Here is a 21,296-nt window from a genome sequence, read left to right on the forward strand (position 1 = left end):
TCGGATTTAGCTGACACAAACTGAAAATCAGTATATAATAAAACTCTCTCTTAAGAGAGATTGATGCCTAGTAATAGCCTATAAAATTGTCCTTTTATTGTAAGAAAAGGATACGGGTGGGACTGGAGACTGGGGACCAGCAATAAGCACACAGATTTACTCCCAAGAACAAAACCAGGCTGGTCTCCAGTTCCGAGCGGTAATAACGAGACGACTGCAAGACACCACCGACAGAGGTTTGTGTCTGTTTGTACTAAGATTTTGAACTAAGAATACTACACTGAACAACATTACCAAGTTATTCATGGATTTGTTAGGGGTGAGGGAGAGGTCGGCTTTGTGTGAAAGGCAGTCTTGGTCCTCAGGTTCCCCACGAAAAGCTTTACGGGAGGATCCCCGCTCAGAATAAAGACGACCAGAAGGAAAGTAGCAAGCACAAAGCAGTGGACGAAAGGTTAAAGGGAATGTACATTCTCAATTGGTCTCTGACGGAGCTGCTTCCAGTCCCTCGGGAAACGCGTCCCACAGGTTGTCAGGGGGAGTTTTTTTTTTTTTTTTATAATAATTTTTTATTTTATTATGTTAGTCACCATACAGTACATCCCCGGTTTCCGATGGAAGGCTCGATGATTCATTAGTTGTGTATAATACCCAGTGCACCATGCAAATGTGCCCTCCTTACTACCCATCACCGGTCTATCCCATTCCCCCACCCCCCTCCCCTCTGAAGCCCTCAGTTTGTTTCTCAGAATCCATAGTCTCTCATGGTTCATTCCCCCTTCTGATTACCCCCCCTTTCTTTATCCCTTTCTTCCTCTACTGATCATCCTAGTTCTTATGTTCCATAGATGAGAGAAATCATATGATAGTTGTCTTTCTCTGCTTGACTTATTTCACTTAGCATTATCTCCTCCAGTCCCGTCCATGTTGCAGCAAATGTTGAGAAATCATTCTTTTTGATAGCTGAGTAATATTCCATTGTATATATGGACCACACCTTCTTAATCCAGTCATCTGTTGAAGGGCATCTCGGCTCCTTCCACGATTTAGCTATTGTGGACATTGCTGCTATGAACATTGGGGTGCATATGGCCCTTCTCTTCACTACGTCTGTATCTTTGGGGTAAACACCCAGTAGTGCAATGGCTGGATCATAGGGTAACTCAATTTTTAACTTTTTAAGGGACCTCCACACTGTTTTCCAGAGTGGCTGTACCAACTTGCATTCCCACCAACAATGTAGGAGGGATCCGTCAGGGGGAGTTTTTGACCTACCAGGTTTGTGCTGAATGGTCGGGCAGCCTTTCTCCAGCAGGTAGGGGGGTACCTGATATGCAAATGCATTATAATGAGTCCAGGGGTTACCCTGGGGCAGAGGTGGAAGAGGACAAACGTTTGGCCCCTGTGGCTCATGATCTAACAGGCCCAAGGTCTTGGAAGCCCCAAGGTCAGGATGTTGAGCTCCCAGGCTTATAATGTGTAGTTGATTTATCACCGTCGTCCTTGCCTCGGGCTTACGTCTATCATTCCCCTTCAGGGACTTGGGACTCTGCCTCGGGCCGTCCTTCCACCGCCCCTCTCTAGCTTCTACCTAACCGATTTAAGAAAGTATAGCCGATAATATCTTAACTGCAAAAGAAAAATCACCGTTTCACACGCTTCCTCTTTCCTGCTGCCTTTGGTTCCCTTGCCTCGAAGGGCACTGCCCTTTGTGGTTTTCCTTCTCGTGAGTGTCTTATCCACAGTCTTTGTTGATTCTTCTACTTCCATTGTTCAGTGTTGGGGTGCCGCGAGGGTGAAGTCCTGGCCTCTTCTCTTCCCTGTAAACATTCCTTTCTCAATGGTCTCCTTTAGTTCCTTAGCTTTATATGCAAATAACCCCCATATTTCCGGTTGCAGCCCAGAGTCCTCTCCCTAACTCCAAACCTGTGTTTGAGTTACGTACTAGGAATGTTTAGTTGTATATCTAATGAGCATCTGGGTCCCACCCGTCCAAAACGGAACTCTTAATCTACCCCAAAACCTGCTTCTGCACAAAATCTTCCCCCATTTCACTTAATAACAGATCTCCTTCCCATGCTCAGGCCATAAAATCTGGAGTCATTCCCAACTGTCCTCTGTCTCTGACATCCCACACCAATCTGTCAGGAAACCCTATTAATTTCACCTTTAAAATATATCCAGAATCTAAGCCCCTCCCACCACCCCTGCTGCTGTCACCCTGCTTGCTGAGCCACCATCTTTGCCATCCTACATTATCACAGCTGCTTCGTACCTGTCCCCTTGCTTCTGTCTTCGCCCTCCATAGTCTCTTGTCAATACAGAAATCACACTGAACACTTAAAATAAAAATGTAAACCAGATCAAGCCCTTGCTGTGCTCTAAACCCCACAGTGGCTTCCCATTTCCCCAGAAGAAAAGCCAACTCCTTACAACGACCTACAGGTTTTATGCCATCCTACCTTGTTATCTTGCTGACACCAGTTCCCGCGACTCAGCTCCAGCCTTCTGGCTGTTCCTGGAACATGCCGGCCATCCTTTCGATTTTCATTGACTCTTCCTTTTACCTCGATCTGCTTCCACTGTGATAGTCTCTTGCCTCGCTGTCTTATCTCCTGCTCTCTTCAAGGTTATGCTCAATATTTCTGACCTTGACATCTTATTTAGTAAGCGGTCTACACCACCATCAGCCGTCACATCCATCACCCTTTGTTTCCTTTTTTCCTTCTTTATTATTTATTACCTTTTACGTGTTTACTTATTTTTTCGTTTATCTGAGCCATGTGGAATGGAACCTCAATGAGGTCTGGGATCTTTCCCTACCGCGTTCACTGACATATCCCAAATGACAAAAATTGGCAGGCTTGTAGGTCAGCCACTATTTCTTCAATGAATACTTGATTCTGAACTTTAATGTTCTGCGGTATAGATTAAGAATATCTACAGAAATGTTTTAAAATATATGTGGAATGTATAGAATGTGGGAAGCTTTGTCATACCGTATTCCATAGATTCACTTGACGAAAGACTCATTAGGATATAACAGACTGTAATACAAATACTAGGGCAGATTCATGAGCTATTTAAATTATGCACCTCAGAGAATACACCATTTCTTTTTCAAAAAAATACAAAGCATAAAGTTAAACATATTGTCATTATTTTTAGAAACCACTAAAACAGTTTAGACAAAAAACTCAATGCTTGGAAAAAAAGAGATCACTCTTCTAAATAATTCTGGAACTAAAAAGAATTTTGAACAATAACTACAGAGTATGTATAATAAATGATATTGACAACATTGTATAATCCTAAGTGTAGGATTGGGGTCAAATTCCTACCCAGAAAGAATATTATTGTATTGAGTGCTTTTATTGTTGGTAGATAAATTAAATATCCAAGAGTTTTACTCACTTATTCAAGATCATACAATTCTTGTGACAGGATTAGGACTTGAACCCATTTGTTTTCTCATTGCATAACCTATATGACACTTCTGTTTAGAAGAGACTTTTAGAAAAAAAAAATAAGAGCTCACCAACAGTCTCTCAGAGCTCCTATCTCATCTCTGAAGCAAGCAAAACATAAAAAAATAAGACATGACTTGGGGCTGATATTAATCATTTGGAAGAGTTGTGGTAAGTATTAGATCTAGGTAAGGAAAATACTGGTGTTTATTGAACTTTTTTTGTAAATGTGAAACTTTCCCTCTATAAACTGCACTTTTATTTATTTATTTTTTAAAGATTTTATTTACTTATGAGAGAGAGCAAGAGAGAGAGCGAGCACACGAGCAGGCGGGGGAGCGAAAGGGAGGACAGGGACAAGCCGGCTCTGCGCTCAGCCCAGAGCCCAACTGGGGGCTTAATTCCGGGACTGAGGTCCTGACCTGAGCGGAACCCAAAAGTCAGAGGCTTAACCTACTGAGTCACGCAGGTGCCTCCCGCAAACCGCACTTTTAAAGTTGCAGCTGCACGTAATGGTCACAAGGTGGCGATAGACTCACTTTTGAATTTATACAGGGACACGCCTGCAGCGAAAAGAGAGTCGAGAAAAGAATGCTTCTTAACACAACATGTTCAACTGGAGAAATGTGTAAAAATCTTGGGAGTAAGAATCACTGAAGAAATGCACACTTAAAATTGAGTAGTTAATATTCACGTAGGCATGCTGGAAAGTGGAAGAAACACTGAAATAGGAAGAAGCAAGGACTGATGGGGAGAAATCTAGTATTTAGTCCTATAGCTCCATTAATGCTTAATTTGTGACCATACCCACCTCAACTATAAGTAGCTTTCACATGTAAAATGAAAAAAAAAAATTAGACTCAGGAATCATTCACTTTCTTTCCAACTGTAAAAAAAGTCCTTTCTCTTTTTGGTTCAACTTGAATAGGGTTAAATCTCTACTAATGAACTTCTTGCGTCTTAGTCCTCAGAGGCATTGACCCTGGAAGGAAATGCCTGATAAACTCAATTGACATTATGTTGCTGTGACAAGTTTCTTATGGAGAAGGAAAGATAGTTCTTCTTAAGACCTACAAATATGATTGGAGATGCCATAAAATATTCCTGTGCACCATATCTATTTGCAGCACAGGAATAGGTGTTCCTGAAAACATATATACATATACTGGATTTCTGTAATCGTTACTACAGAGATAGTTCATTAGAGCCAATTACTCCTCTTCTGCTCCTATGCATTGCCATCCCATATGTAAGCAAGGTGGAAAGAGTAAAGCAACAAGGCTGTGAGGGATGAAGAGGCAGTGGGCAATAGGACATATGATAAAGATCTGGAAAGATTTAAATGATAAATTTCTTTGAGGGGAAAAAGAAATACAGCTGGTTCTGAATAAATTATCCTGTGAATTTCATCTTTCTTCTACTGCACCAATTCATCTTGTTCATGACCCTTGCTAAAGTTCTGACATGCCATGTCCAGGAGGCTGGGGTCTTTTTACTGTTTCCTGGTAGCTTCCAAAGCAACGAGATCTTCCCTCTTTTATCATATCCACTGTTAGCAAAGTATTTGCAATTCTTTCCTACCTCAAAACTGGAGTCCATTCCATAGGAAAAACATGTTTTCAAACTGATTGACAAATTTTATTGATTGAAAGTTCCTTTTATCTCCCACCGTTCTAATTTTTGGGGATAAAGTCATAGAATTATTGAATCCTTCCATTGGAAAATGCCTTTGTGGACATCTAGTACCAATATCCCAATTTTTTTTTTAAAGATTTATTTATTTATTTATTTGACAGAGACAGCCAGCGAGAGAGGGAACACAAGCAGGAGGAGTGGGAGAGGAAGAAGCAGGCTCCTAGCAGAGGAGCCTGATGTGGGGCTCGATCCCAGGAAGCTGGGATCATGCCCTGAGCTGAAGGCAGACGCTTAATGACTGTGCCACCCAGGTGCCCCCCAATATCCCAATTAATGGAAGAAATTTCTGTACACACTGTGTGAAGTATGGTACAACTAGAAATCATTTTAAAGGGTTATATGTAAGTTGAGCAAAAAGAAATAGCACCAGTTTTGGTTCTCTGTCCCTCCATCGAACCCATGCCCTTTGGAATGGAACTTGACACCTTCTCCAAATAAGATCAGAAGTGTACTATCCCCGCTCCTTGAATCTGGGGTAGTTTTTTGACTTGATTTATCCAACAAAATGTGGGGAGAGTGACACAGTCCACTTGCACATGTAGGCCCCTCTAACGCTTGGAACTCTCCCAGCCACAATCTGAATAACTTGCGATAACCTGAGGGGAAATAAGAAATGCCTGGACCTGCTAGCCAAATGGACAGTGAGCCAACTGCCCCACAGGTGACTAAGGTCCCCCTAGACCACTCAGCCTTCAGCTGGTTGGTCAGCAGCCCACAGATGCATGAGTGAGCCCAGACAATATCAGCGGAACCAGGATCAGATCCGTAGAAACTTCTAGCTAACCATAGTCTCATAAGGAAACTAAATCATTGTGTTTTGATCCACTGAGTTTTGAGGTGATCTGTCATGTTGGAAAACTTAACAGACTCAGGTAGCAAGTACAATTGTACTTGAACTTGTTTCTATTTTAAATAAATTTTAGCATTATATAATTCCATTAATTAAATCTGAAAATTTTAATACTAATTTACTGCTGATTTGTTTGCTCTGATTTGATTGGTTAGAAATTTCGGATATTATTTTGGTTTGTTTTAGCAATTCTTCCTCTGGGCTGCCTTTGTCTGTCTCTGTCTGATAACTGCAATGGATGCTAATTCAGGAAAGAATATTGATAAGCCAGAAGCAGCTCAATTATATGCTAAGTAGTGTGAAAATTTTTAAATAAATACAATGAATGACTTTAAAGACTATATTTGTCTTAGCATAATAACAAAATTGAGAGAGAAAGGAATTGATAATATATTTAACACCAAGTATGTGACCAAGACCAAAAGTGCAAAAATATTTCACAGAAAACAGCATCTCCTGCAGCTGAAACAATCACAGATTGCTTTACAGAAGGTAGACTTAATTTGAGTCTTAAAAATATTCAAAGTTCCCAACAGGTACAGAGGAAAGAAGGGCATTCACTCAGAAAAACAGCACAAACAAAGGCATCCTCATCTCATATAGCAGTTCCTGAGACATCATCTTTTTAAAAAATTTTATTTATTTGTTCGAGAGAGAGAAAACACGAACACATGCATCCCCTCCCCCACGTGCACACACTCACGCGCATGAGTGGGGGGAGGGGCGGAGGGAGAGGGAGAAGCAGGCTCCCTGCTGAGTAGGGAGCCCAACTCAGGACTCCCTCCCAGGACCCTGGGATCATGACCTGAGCTGAAGGCAGATGTTTAATGGACTGAGCCACCCAGGCGCCCCCTGAGACATCGTTTTATTAACTACTTACAATTGCTTACAAAATAAACTCAGACACAGAATGTTTATTTTTCTTTTTAAATCATCATTCATTCAGTATTCCCTGAGTACCTGGCATGTGCCTGACATCTTTCTAGGTTCTTGGGACACATTAGTGAAGAGACAGGCAGAGATCATTGTGATGGAGGAGCTTGCATCCTGGACCCACCCTCCATTGCTGGTTGGGCAAAATCACTTCATGTACAAATAAATTATTAAATTAAATCACTATATTTGCATTAGCACCAAAGAAGAAGTTGAAATAATGTAGTAATAATTGGATACTGCCTTTTGTGCTCTCAGCATGAAAATCATTACTAATGAGTAAAAGTATTTGAATAAAAACTTGGAGAAGAAAACAAGCTATCTGGAGAGCAATTGAAGTCAGAATTGGGAGTACATTTAGAGACTATGCTTCCTGAATGTCTTTGCCTGGGAATTTGTAGCCATGCAGCAGTTACCTATTTCCTAAAGTTATTGAATATTGAAAATTTCCCGTGAATCACAAATGATAAATCCAAAGCACGCTCTGAGTATGCAGCGTTCAAATGCTTGTTTTGAAAGGGCCCCATTGGATTGTGTCGGGATAGATAGAGAGGTAGGTATGCAATTGACTTCATATACCCAGGAAATCAGATTGGGCTCCAGCTCTATCAGTGGGTCACTTCCTACGTGTTGACAAGTCACTCTATGCTGCTTGTATTATTATTTGAAACCTGGTCTTTTTAGAAGAACTATTCTTGTAACTGAGCCACCCTGCTGAGGTTCGTGGCAACAGTCATGATCGATAGCCACAAAGGTTGGTGAGGAAAGCTTTGCTTTGAGATAACACCAGTCCCAATCACCATCTCACTCCAACTGCCTTAGAGACCCCAAGGAAGAACCATCTCAGCAAGCTCATTCGATCGACAGATTTGATTGTACAATAATTTATTTGTGCAGGAGATACTTATGGAGAACCAACTATGTGCCAGAACCACACATTGGTTAATAATACTACACAGGTCCTTCCTCTCATGGAGCTCATAATTTGTTAAGATTTTGAGAGAGAGTTATTTATTTTGAGAGAGAGAGTTAGAGCACTCATGAATGGGGGCAAGGGGAGAGGGAGAGAGAATCCTCAAGCCGACTTCCTGCTGAGCACAAAGCCCCAGGTGGCGCTCGATCCCAGAACCCTGGGAATTATGACCTGAGCTGAGATAAGAGTTGGCCTAACAAAATAATAACAATAACAAAACAATAAACAGATAAACAAAATAATTACCCCATTTCATATGTTATGAAAGAAATAAGGTGTTGCAATGGGGAAAAAATGGATAAACCTCTTCTGATATAGATCTGTTTATTGTTTGTGTCATTTCTCCACGGCAAAATTCTCTTTTAAAATTTTTTTAAAAATTTGAGTATAGTTGACACACAACATTCGTTTCAGGTGTTTTTTCCTTTGTTCTATACTTACAAAGGAAAAGAATTTCCTGCCTGGCCGCCTCCACATTCGTGCATTGGAAACAATGACTGCTTAAAAATGAGGCTAATGCATCAAGAATATCTTATTTTTTTTTTAATGGTTTTTTATTATATTATGTTAGTCACCATACAGTACATCCCCAGTTTCCGATGCAAGGCTCGATGATTCATTAAGGAATATCTTATTTTTAATTTTTTTCCACCATAAGGGTTTTTCCACGAGAACTACATTTTTAAAAACATTTTTAAATGCCAATTCAGTTAATTAACATATAATGTATTATTCGTTTCAGAGGCACAGGCCTGTGATTCCTCAGTCTTACATGATACCACGAGAACTCCTTTCTACCATGCACAGCACCTATCAAAGTGTGCTGTGGAATAAGCGGACAGGAAGGTAAAACAGAAACAAATGGACTTCAAATCCAAGCACAAGGCATAGGAAATAAGCAGCAGGAATCTCGCTGGTCCAGCCTCAAGGTCCATCTACTGCAGAATGAATAGTCAGTACTGCGCCATTACTCAGCATAGCTCAGCGTATTCAAATGAGTCAGGGACCTCCTTTTCTTTCTTTCATCACTCTGTCTTGCTGCTTGTGCAAGGCTAGCCAGGAGAGCAATGGAAGCAGCCTCAAAAACATAAAAGCAACTTATCTTAATATAGCAAAGAGGAAACGTAATGATATTACGGAAAAGTAAAGAGAAATAAATTACAAGTTGTGAGAGACAGAGAAGCTTGAGGAAACATTCAGAAAGGAATTCACATTTCATTTAAGCCATCCACAACTACTCAGGCTTTTCTAGTCAATGCATAAAGATGTGTGAAAAGAGGACCTCACACTCACGGGACAACATGTATTAAACTATGAAATCGTACAGTGTCAGGAGGTGTTCAGAGATCGGTAGGGAGCCTGCACACAGAGCGTATGGGCCGCTTAGAGGAAATGTAGACGGCAGATCTTGAATGACGTAGCAAGTATTTCTTTTGACGTGTTTTAGGGTTGCTGTTAGTTTATGTCAATAAACATTGACTCAAATACTGTAACCAAAACTATTCCTTACATCGAATAATTTTTTTTTAAAGATTTTATTTATTTATTCGACAGAGATAGAGACAGCCAGCGAGAGAGGGAACACAAGCAGGGGGAGTGGGAGAGGAAGAAGCAGGCTCCTAGCGGAGGAGCCTGATGCGGGGCTCGATCCCACAACGCCAGGATCACGCCCTGAGCCGAAGGCAGACGCTTAACCGCTGTGCCACCCAGGCGCCCCAGATCTAATAATTTTTAATCCGCTTAGAATATGGTTAGACATGCTTTCCTCAGGGAGCTGCATCTTCAGAGTTTGAGTCTGAGATGATCTCCAGTATCCTGGCCACTGGTAAATTTACGTGATCTTTCGATACTTCAATAGCAAATCCTAGTGACAGAACCTGACTTCTTGGAGTCAGTTTCACTGTAAAACTTTCTTACAGATGTGCCCCCTAGGGGCACTTCATTTGGGATCCAACAAGTATAGGAGAAGGAAGAGGTCCATGTTTGGAATGAATTCTGGATTAACTGGATGGATTAAGAGAGCCGTATCCTGATTCGCTTTAGAAGGTTGCGTTGAACATCCTTTCAAGGGGTGGAAATGTACATTGTGAATTATGGATACACTTCTTTTCAGATTTCTGTTCTTTACAGGTCTCTTCCTCAGACGTGTCAAACACTTCAAAATCTCACTGTTAATGTATACTATTCATAATGAGGCTCTTGTCTAGAATGTCTCCCTAAGTAATTTAGTTCCTAACTGACATGAAATGAATTATACTTTGTGTTTTTGGTATCTTTAAAATTGTATATTAACAAGTATTATAAATCATTATGGAGAACAGAAATTGAAATGTTACTTTAGTCATTATAGTATGTACACGAATTTATATAATTCAAATTGGCTTTGAATGATCAGACTAAATAGATACCTATTTTTCAGAAATTTTATTATCAGCCTCCAGTATTATTACTTATTTGATCTCCAAAGAAGATGTGGCATGTTTTAAAAAAGTGAACTCATGATATTTATCTGAATAAACATTTCTCTTTTGTTGAAAAAACACTATTTTCCATTAAATAATGGAAAATTTAATTACATATTTCCTACAGCTTGTATGTGAGCCATAGAAAGGAGACATAGAAGGAAGATAGAGAAGTAATGAGAAAAAATAGGGAGAACACTGGAATGGCAGGAAGAGCTTAGATCCCTTCCCAAGATGCTTTGGTTATGAGATTCTGATATCAGAGTCAAGAGAATGGGCTTAAGTCAATGTTCTGCCACAATCCAGTTGTGTAATAATATGAAAAATCACAGACTATGAAATATTCACAGGACTTTAGAAATCTTTTCCTAAAACTTCTCTGGAGGTGAGCTAAGGCATAGTGGGGATGAATGAAGACCACATGTATCTGCCAGGACTGGAAACCATTCCTCTCAGCTGCTGTGGGCTTCTTTCCATAGAATATCACTGTATCTTAAAATGATACCTGTTTTCCCTATATATTTGTTTCCTCATTCATTTAATGAGTAGATTAGACAAGAACTTCTGTAAGATTCACCACAGTTTTAGAATTCTCAGTATTGGTTCACTTTGTGCTGTTAATTATACATTAGGGCTGTTTAACCGGATATATAGTTAAGGGGCGCCTGGGTAGCGCAGTCGTTAAGCGTCTGCCTTCGGCTCAGGGCATGATCCTGGCATTCCGGGATCGAGTCCCACATCGGGCTCCTCGGCTGGGAGCCTGCTTCTTCCTCTCCCACTCCCCCTGCTTGTGTTCCCTCTCTCGCTGGCTGTCTCTATCTCTGTCGAATAAATAAATAAAATCTTAAAAAAAAAAAACAAACCGGATATATAGTTAAAATTGCAGAGACCTGTAATGGAAAGTAAAGAAATTGAGAGGGGTCATGTAGTCAAGAGTCAGAACATACTTTATTTCTGACAGGTTTTAGTTTTTTTGGCAGATCCATCGATTTTCTGTGTCACAGTCCTCAGAAACAAGTCCTGTCTGTGAGATGGAAACACAGCTCCTTTCTTTAGTATAGCCAGTAATTTGTAATCTGCGGAGAAAAAGAAAAGCCTCTCTTAGTGTTTAGGATTTTCTCACACAATTAATTCTCTTCATCTAGCCAGTGTCTCCTACAACTTTCAGGAAACATTGGGATGCTCAATTATTAAGTATAAAGTAAGTACACAGTCACAAATATAGTGGTATAAACTTTTTTTAAAAATATTTTATTTATTTATTTAGATCCCAAGAGTGGGGAGGAGCAGAGGGAGAGGGAGAGACTCCCAAGAAACTCCATGCTGAATGTGGAGCCTGACATGGGACTTGACTCTGGGCTAGGCATGGGGCCCAATCCCATGACTCTGAGATCTGAGCCACCTAGGTGCTCTGGAATAAACTTTTAATTTAAAGCTATATAAATCTCTGGAATTGCAAGTTCATCTTCACTGGAAAAGCGTCCTCTAACAAGCTTCGTAATAACACATACAAAGAAGACAAGCTTTGGAAACTGGGATTCTCATCTTATTCCTATTCTATCATTAACATATCATGTGAAAAGTTTCTTTACCGAACTTCAGTTTTCTTAAATATACAGGACATAACCACTAATATTTGGGGGAGACATTGAGATGGCACATGTGACAGTATGACAAAGCTTAAACGAAGTATGTACTCGGTAAACATATTAAGTACACACTGAGTGATGGGCATACAGGGTCTACAGACTTTGGACACAGCTAGGAAAAGAGGCTTCGTTTGTGTGGTATGTGGTCCAAAGTTTCCTTTTTTCCCCATTCCAAACAGAAGTTGGTGGGTATCTTCTTCAGTGTGCCATTAGTTTCAACAAGCGTGAGGCTTGTGGCTCACTGTAGGTGAGGGTGGGAGTAGAATCAACAACGGAATAGGCAGCATTAGGGTCAGGTGCCGGGATGGCGTGAGTTCAAGACTCACTTATGTGTTTCAAACCAAGTGGAATGGTGGCAGTGGACAGGGTTCTGTCACAGCTTTTCTTTGTTACTTCATTGCATTTCTTCATACAGCCCCTTGGGCCTGAGCCGCCCATCTGATTCCTCCTTAGTGTCTGACACTCTCATCAAATTATGAACTTCTCTCAACTGGGCTGTTGCCGAAGTCCGCCATGTTTTACCTCTTCTACCCTTTTGATCCCTTTTTCTGCGTTCAAGATAACTTTTTCAATGCTCAGAGGTCCAGGTCGATGACTGTCTTTCCAAAAGGCCCTCAATGGCTTCCCAGGCTTTCCTCAGCTGGTTCTCTAACCTCATCTCATTTAATCCCCAAACAGTCCTGCAAGAAAAATTATCACCACCCTCTATTTTTCTCCTTACCAGCAAGCCAGGCTGACCGTTAAAATGAAAGCAGAATCTGATACCCTTTCTACTATAACCCGACACCTTCTAGGTTTATCTGATCACTGCCATCTTAATCAAAGCATCATTTTTATCCCAGAGTAAAATGGAATGTTCAGCTTAATTTAATCCATCCACTTTCCCCATATTTCTGCTCACAGACACCTCAGTGTTTTCCAATTTAATTATGAATCTTAGTAAAATAAATACACACACGCTGCTAAATTGAATCAACAAAAATTAACCATTACTATGTATGAAAAAATAAAAATAAGTCAATATCAGGTTTTTATTTATATGTAAATAAAGTATAGAATACAATACCCAGGAAATGTATACAAAATGAGGATAGATTTTTATGTGTGTGTCTGTGCTGTGTGTGTGGTATATACGTGGAGTACGTGTGGTGTATATGTGTGTTGTGTATGTGTAGTGAGTGTGTCTTGTGTGTGGTGTGTTTGGTGTATGTGGGTGTTGTTTTTGGTGTGTTTTGCTGTGTGGTTTGTGGTGTACATGTGGTGTGAGGATAGATTTTATTTAACAGAATAAGGATGCTTGCCTTTTCATGAGTTTATTCTACTCCAGAACACTTACTTTATTCATTCATTCATTCATTCATTCATTCATTTATTCATTTACTTATTTTAGAGAGACTGAGAGAGCGAGCACACAGTGGGAGAGGCAGAGGGAGAGAGAATTCCAAGCAGACTCTGTGCTGAGTACAGAGCCCAACACAAGGCTCTATCCCCGGAACCCTGAGATCATGATCTGAGCTGAAACCAGGAGCCAGACGCTTAACCAACTGTGCCTCCAAGGACACTTATTTTTTAAAAATCTTTTAAAGAATCACATTTAAAAAAACAGTTGAGAATATGGGTCAAACAATGTGAAAATTTGCTAATTAAGCCAGCTTTTTTCAATGTTTCATACTTTTCCATATAAATTATTACTATAGTTTAGATAAACTTGAACGTGCTCCTGTGTTTTAAATTTCAGGTTTTTACCTCATGTTCCTCATGCTTTTTCAATGATAAAAAAATTAACTATAATTTATACAGATTTGACTGAGTCACTCACAGACTCAAAAAAATGCAACATAATATCATCTCTTCTGAGAAATCTATCGAAAAGTTCTTTACAGCAACTATTGAATTCCTACATACTTTTGCTTCTGAGGAAAAAAAATACTCTTCCTTTGTTGTACAATTAACCATGAATTCTGTTAAAATATGTAATTTACCTGTGTACCATCAAAGCTCCTATTACACTGCTAGTTATCTTGACTGTCTTACACAAGAAACTATAAGGTGACACCCAACAGAAAGCAGCAATTAGATCCTTTGTGGCCTATGCCATGTTAATCCCATTCCCTCAAATAACTGTCTCCTTTACACCACTGGTTAAACTATAGAGCTGATGCTTAAACAACATGGGTTTGAACTACACAGGTTCACTTCTATGCATTTTTTTTTTTTTAGAGAAATACAGTACAGTGCTGTGTGTTTTCTGTTTTTGTGATTTCTTAATAGCATGTTCTTTTCTCTAGCTGATAGTAAGAATACAGTATAGAATACATATAACATATAAAACATATGTTAATCAATAAGGATTTGGCTTGTCTGGGTTCTGCACTCTGATATTTACTTTTTTTTTCTTATATTTACTGTTCCAGTGCTGATTGTGACCCACTAAGGTATATTGTCCCACAATTTGAAAAACACTACTTAAAAATGTTTGCATGCTAAAAGTCTCCAGCTAGAGATTGTTTAATTGCATGTGCCCCTCCCAAAAGTTAGTCTATTCCTTGTCTCCTCTAAAACCCCCTTGCAGATAAAAATATATATTGCTATAATGGGCTGATGTCTTTTCACATATGGAATTTTCAACCAACCAACTTCAACATCATTCATCTTAGTCTATTCTGAATCTCTTGAAAATTTCTAAACTAAATTAAAACCACAAGACTCAATCTTCCAGAACAGTGTTACTATCTTGTAATATAAACCCGATATAGAGTGAATATTCAAATTAGCTGATCTAATACTCACACATTTGAATTTAAAAATGAACCATTTATCCACTTCCATTTCTTCTCTGATAACGTTAAATTTAGTCCAATCCAAAAGAGCATTCCCTTTTCATTTATCTGCTTTCGTATGAGTTTCTATCAATGAAATGAAAGAAATGACTGAATATTGAATCTGCATTATCTATTCATGGCTTGCATTTTTCTTTTTTTTTTTTTAAAGATTTTATTTATTTATTTGACAGAGATAGAGACAGCCAGCGAGAGAGGGAACACAAGCAGGGGGAGTGGGAGAGGAAGAAGCAGGCTCATAGCAGAGGAGCCTGATGTGGGGCTCAATCCCATAACGCCGGGATCACGCCCTGAGCCTAAGGCAGACGCCCAACCGCTCTGCCACCCAGGCGCCCCGACTTGCATTTTTCTACTCACTCTCTAAAACAGAGTTCAAGTCTCATGTAGTCTATGATGCCTTTCCTAACTCCCCATCAGAGTTAATTACTATTGCTTTTTTGTGACATTATTGTCTCTATATTTATATTCATATTGCTTCAGGCATCAATTTATATTCAGTTATTTGCTTACACCTGTGTGTAGTCTGTCAGACTGTGAGCTTCTTGAAGTTAAAGTTGTTACTTCTATCTGCATGGAACCTTTGGGCTAAAGCCCAAAGATCCTGGTATGGTTAGAAAAAAGTGCTAAGTTTTATTAAGGTATCTTATTTAATTATTTACCAATTCTTTCTGATCTTGAATAAGCAGCAAACTGGATTCTTTTGTGGAACAATCAGTCAGACTGTCTTTCCAAGTGTTGGGAGTAGGAGAAAAAAACAAGCATTTTTCTGGGAGTAGACGCCAACCTTCTGGGCACTTTAACAGATTTAGTTTCTCTGAAGTAAACAGAAAGATGAAATAAATAAGTGTTATATTTCTATCCTGTCTCCACCCACCATAACTACTCATACATGCACAGGTCATTATAAATGCATAGAAGTCTCTGATTATCACTGTAAGAACAACAAATGAATTTATTATAATTTTGAGGTTTTTGAGACTTACTGTTTCTGGTATCAAGAATTGGAAATTCACGACCAGTTTTACTGAGCATAAATGGAATCACAGAATATTAGAATAGGGAAAGACCATCTCCATCATTTAAACAGCCACATCTTACTTTTTAAGGCACTGACGGAATAATTTAAGTCCACACAATCAGATGGTGGTAGAGTCAAAACTATTCCTAAGTTTCCTTAAACTCATCACTAGCACTGACTCCACTATATGACCAAAATGTAGGTATCTAAAAAATGTTTATTTTAAACAACATGTAAACTGCAAGGCAGATAATCATTGGTTTCACTAAATTAACAACAAATTCTATGGAAAATTTCTAATTGCCAAATTATCTATTTGCTAACTTAAGGCACTCTATTGGATAACATTTTCCAGAAGGAATTTCCAGGTTTCCTAACATTTCTGCTCTGTGAGAACGTGCTCAATCCGTGATCACATTCTGCTACAGTCATTCAACAATAGTGTCTTTGTTAACTCACACTACCTGGTGGAGCAAGATTGATGTCTTAAGATTAATGAACATTAAGAGTAATGAACACAATAAATATTTAAAAATTCATTTTATGTTTGAGTTCCACTCATTAGCTTTGGACAAAAGTTAACTCTTTGACATGCTCATTAAGATCATCGAATACTTTGCATGAGTGTATAGTTTACTTTTTAACATGGTATTTGGCTATTCATTATTGAATATTCTAGCAGCACCTTCTCATGAGGCAGCGTGAGCTGGTGATTAAGATCATAGACTCTGATGTCTGGTCACAGGTGTGATTTCCTTTGTCCCCTCTTACTAGATGTATGACCGTAAGTCAGTTGCTTACCCTTTCGACCCCTCAGTTTTGTCAAACATAAAATATCAGAAAGAAAATGCCACCTTAACTTACGGATCGTTAAGAGCCTTTACTACTGTAAGGTTTGGTATCTGTCGAATATGGGCTGCTATTTTTAGGAAGTTCAAGCTACCAAATTACCTGTTGTTTCATTCCTGTTCTCTTGAACGTCCACTCGGTTTTCTTCTACTGATGAGTTTCGTCTTAAGAATATCACTAGTAAATAAGGAGAAAGCATTAAGAAGATTAAATGCTGAATGTGGTGAAATAGATATGTTATATTGATCACTTGAGGAGACTATATTATCTCAACAAGGCTGAACGTGGACAGAAGATAAAGCAATAGTAATGTTGTAGCAAAGGGTCTCGTTGGAACACAGCATACATACACAAACAAACAAACAAACAAACAAGAAAACACACGGAACAGTGAACTCACACAGACGCCGACTTACCTGGTATCTACTCCTAAGGTGTTTATACTCCTGACCAAGTTTCTCATCTCATGCCTACCCCGTGGGAAAGATTGCCTAGTGCAATCTGGAATTTAGTAGGTGCTTCAAAAGCTGTAAATAAGGGAAAATTTTAATTTTCTTTGTCACGGTCATGTTTTGATTGTAATTGTGATCCTTTTTAGGTTCGGGGGGCACATCTGAAATACCCCATGAAGATGATCAGAACAAGTAGGAAGAGAAATGTGAAAGGCTGAAGTTTGCAGAGTAGATTTGGGCCGAGCATCGTGAAAAGCATTGTTTTGTAATTGTTTTCATTTTATTGGTCTTTCACTAAGTTCAAGGTAGCCAAATGATGTTGATACTCTAATATTTGTGATAGAAATAATACAAGTATTCTGAAGCAAATGATCTTGCCTCACTTACCTGAAATACTCAACCCAATCACCGTCAAAGTAAGAAGAATAACCGCTGAACAACCAAGTTTCAGAGCAAACTGATGCCAAGATGAACCTTGACAGACGTCTGAGAAGTTAAGAAAATACACTCAGTTAACCCAGTTGAGTTCATCTGGGACAAAGAGCAAGGGTGTTTTGGAGCACGCATAGACCGATTCAGGTTGGGAGATGGGGGCAGGAAAGAATATTTATCAGCCTTTACTACTGTAACGTTTGGTATCTGTCGAACATGGGCTGTTATTTTTAGGAAGTTCAAGCTACCAGAGACCCACAAGGTGGATTCTCAGTCAGACCCCGCTGAGAGTTCGCTCATAGATAAAACAGAAATATTTATGCTTGTCTTATGTACAAATGATTGGTGTAATAATCAAATGGGATAGGTGTGAAAAAGTTTTGAAAATTGCCAAGTGTTGCGTGAAAATGAAGCACATACCCTATTGTAGGGAGTGAGTCAAAGAATTTTAGCTAAAAAGGATGGCCTTCGTCCGGTCAAGGTATTTTAGAAAGAACTCTATTGAGGCTCTATTTAGTGTTAAGCACAATTTTAGGTTCCGGTGATATACAACAATTCTACTCTTGGACATGGATTCCTCTACTTTATTGTTGTCTAAAACAATTATCTCCAAGTTGAGTCAGATGTATGGCATTCAAGGAAGAGTGTTCTGTGAAGCTGCATATTATTTTCAGTATTTCAGTGAATGGAACATAGCACACACTTATGTCTACAACATTGCATAGTCTAACAAAATATCAAATATTTGTATTTCTCTGTAATCATATCATTTACAATATATTCTATATCTCATGTTCATCAGAAATCGTGACTGTATAAATTAATCATAAATGTATCAATGTATTTTGGTTCTCGACATCTTTGTTTTATTTTTTTAAAGATTTTATTTACTTATTTGACAGAGAGAGAGCACAAGCAGGGGGAGTGGCAGGCTCCTTGCTGAGCAGGGAATGCAATGATCCCAGGACCCCAGAATCATGACCTGGGCCAAAGGCAGATGCTTAACTGACTGAGCCACCCAGGTATCTGGTTCTAGACATCTTTAAAAATTTGGATTTCATAGGGAAAAATAATGAGAGTAATTTTCTAATAAAAAAATTTGTCCCACGATTCTTTCAGGTCTTGACTCAAATGTCATCTTGGCATTACCTTCTGGAAATATTCCATTTGATACTGTACTCTCCCCCAGAGCTAAATTCTTTTTCTATTTTTTACTTTTCTCAATTGCACTTAATATCACGTGATCTTTTTACATATACTTAGTTCTTTGCTTATCTGTATGTGTCTATAGTAGTATAATATAAATATAATAAAGGAAAAGATTTTTTTCTCTATTTGTTCACTGCTGTGCTCGCATGCCTGGCACATACAAGGTGCTTATTTTTGAATGAATAACCCCTAGAGACATTTTGCCAACACCTTACTTTTCTAAGGACCAAACCCCTTGGCTGTAACAAAATAGGTCAACGCTCACATCTCTGTCTGGTTTTACTGACTCCTTTGGTTGTTTTCACTATTTTACAGTAACCACAGCCTGAAAATTTTAGCCAAGAAACTCAGTAGTGGTTTCACGGTAATTATAATATCAGGTCAATGTTTTTTAATGACACATTTTGTTGACTTTATTCTACCTTTTTTAGGTTCCCTTTCGGGATGGTATTTTGTAGGATAAAAATATGATCAGACTAGACAAATTTTCTGGACCCATTGATTTGGGGTCATAGAGAGTAGCTTTTGAAGAAAATCTCTCTGCCTTTATTTTTCTTCCGTTTTTCTGACATTCCCTTTCAACACCATCTTCCTTTCTCTCCACTTTTGCTAGATCTGAATAAGAAGACTTACTCTTTGCCATAAAAAAATAACTGTGGCTACACTAACCCCCAACTGTAGTTATTAAAATCCTTCAATTCTCCTTAACTCCCATATGAAAAGTATAGTGAAACTTATTTGGTAACTCTAAACATTTTTCCCAATTTGGAACATTGATAATTTAATAGTTTCAAACCTATGCCAAATCATCCTAAAAGGATATAGCCTACATGCTTAGCACAATATGAAACAAATACTAGGTTAGATAAAAATCCCAATATTACTTTGGTTAGATTTCGGAAAGTCATGGTAATTTCCTATGTATTTCCTGCCTAGTTTCTGGTCTTTTTTCATCCATGTCCAGGTCATGGCATCCCTCACCTGTTACTTCATATTACACTTCCCCATTTTTTTTCACTGACATGGAAAAGTGCTGATTTCAACATGTGTCAAATAGGTTTGTTCGTTAATGATACTATGTCTCATGGCTTATCTCCTTCTAAACTGTGATACTTTTCAAGTATCGTTTCAAAGTTAGAAACCATCACATTGTAATTATATTGAAGTCTTTGATCTTGAATATGATTTTCTTCCAGAATTTTTTCCCCCTTCTCTTTGGAGAGTGAAGGATGTTAATCATTAAGCTTATACTTTGCATTGTGAAAAAATACTACGGAAGTAAATTCACTGGAGCTTAATCTTAATATTTTGTGGAAAGATTGGGAATAAGGTAGGTTGCCATTACAGCAAGGTAGCAACGTGTCTCTAAAATATTACTTTGTTCATATTTGTAAAATATTTCTTCCTGGTTTTTAACCGAGGCTCAGTAATAGAAGTGATGTTCACTTTTCACATTCATATATTTTTAATAAAGATTTTATTTAATTATTTGACAGAGAGAGAGAAGGAGAGCACGCACAAGCAGGGGGAGCAGGAGAGGGAGAAGCAGGCTCCCCACCGAGCAGGGAGCCTGATGCGGGGCTTGATCCCAGGACCATGAGATCATGACCTGAGCTGAAGGCAGACAGTCAACCCACTGAGCCGCCCAGGTGCCCCCACACTAATATCTTGATCTAAAAAAACGAAATCTACAAGGTGTGTGCTTTTCTTCACAGTTATTGCTACCTACAGACAAACGATGCTGCACTACCGTAACATTTATATAGGACTGCTGCTCATCCTCAGAGCAGTGATTTAAAACCATAAATACATGGGGGCGCCTGGGTGGCGCAGCGGTTAAGCGTCTGCCTTCGGCTCAGGGCGTGATCCCGCCGTTCCGGGATCGAGTCCCACATCGGGCTCCTCTGCTGGGAGCCTGCTTCTTTCTCTCCCACTCCCCCTGCTGTGTTCCCTCTCTCGCTGGCTGGCTCTATCTCTGTCGAATAAATAAATAAAATCTTTAAAATAAAATAAAATAAAATAAAATAAAACCATAAATACAAGACGAAATTCTAACTGTGGAAGATAAACAAATGCCAAAAGGAAAATTAAAGGTACTTACTCTGAGGAAGTGATGGGGCTGATGAACTTGCAAGGCAAGAACCCCTGGATAAGTTTAAGTCAGCATACACCACTTGTCCATCCATTGCAAGCAGGGGAATACGGCACTGAACTTGTGTGTAAGGACAGACTCCAAGGTCTATGAGTTAAGATCAGCAAAAGGAAGTGCCCAGTCTGAAATGCTTTGTTGTGTCTCTGGTATCCCCTCCCACCTGCATTTTTAGCTGTGGGTTTTCTCCAAAATTAGTGAGACAATCCACTTATTGGGTGTCCAATATACTTAGATATGTAATATCTACTTTGCTTAATTAATTGGTCTGTTGTTTGACAAAATTTGGTCAAGCTTTTGTTGTTGTCCTTCTAACCA

The 21,296-nt window shown here is 39.0% G+C and overlaps 1 protein-coding gene across 1 annotated transcript; it reads right to left on the reverse strand.

Moving 5' to 3' along the window:
- Positions 1 to 11,309: 11,309 nt before the first annotated feature.
- KLRB1 (killer cell lectin like receptor B1) lies at positions 11,310 to 21,074 on the reverse strand. Its single transcript, XM_045781324.2, is given in 7 exon segments — positions 11,310 to 11,350; positions 11,353 to 11,456; positions 14,820 to 14,935; positions 15,529 to 15,683; positions 16,839 to 16,913; positions 17,576 to 17,674; positions 20,931 to 21,074. Coding segments are annotated over 7 exon segments (675 nt in total). The 5' UTR covers positions 21,016 to 21,074.
- Positions 21,075 to 21,296: the final 222 nt, after the last annotated feature.

Source organism: Ursus americanus, chromosome 25 (genome assembly GCF_024610735.1).
Source record: "Ursus americanus isolate L20-20 chromosome 25, mUrsAme1.1.p, whole genome shotgun sequence".
NCBI classification, from domain to species: Eukaryota; Metazoa; Chordata; class Mammalia; order Carnivora; family Ursidae; genus Ursus; species Ursus americanus.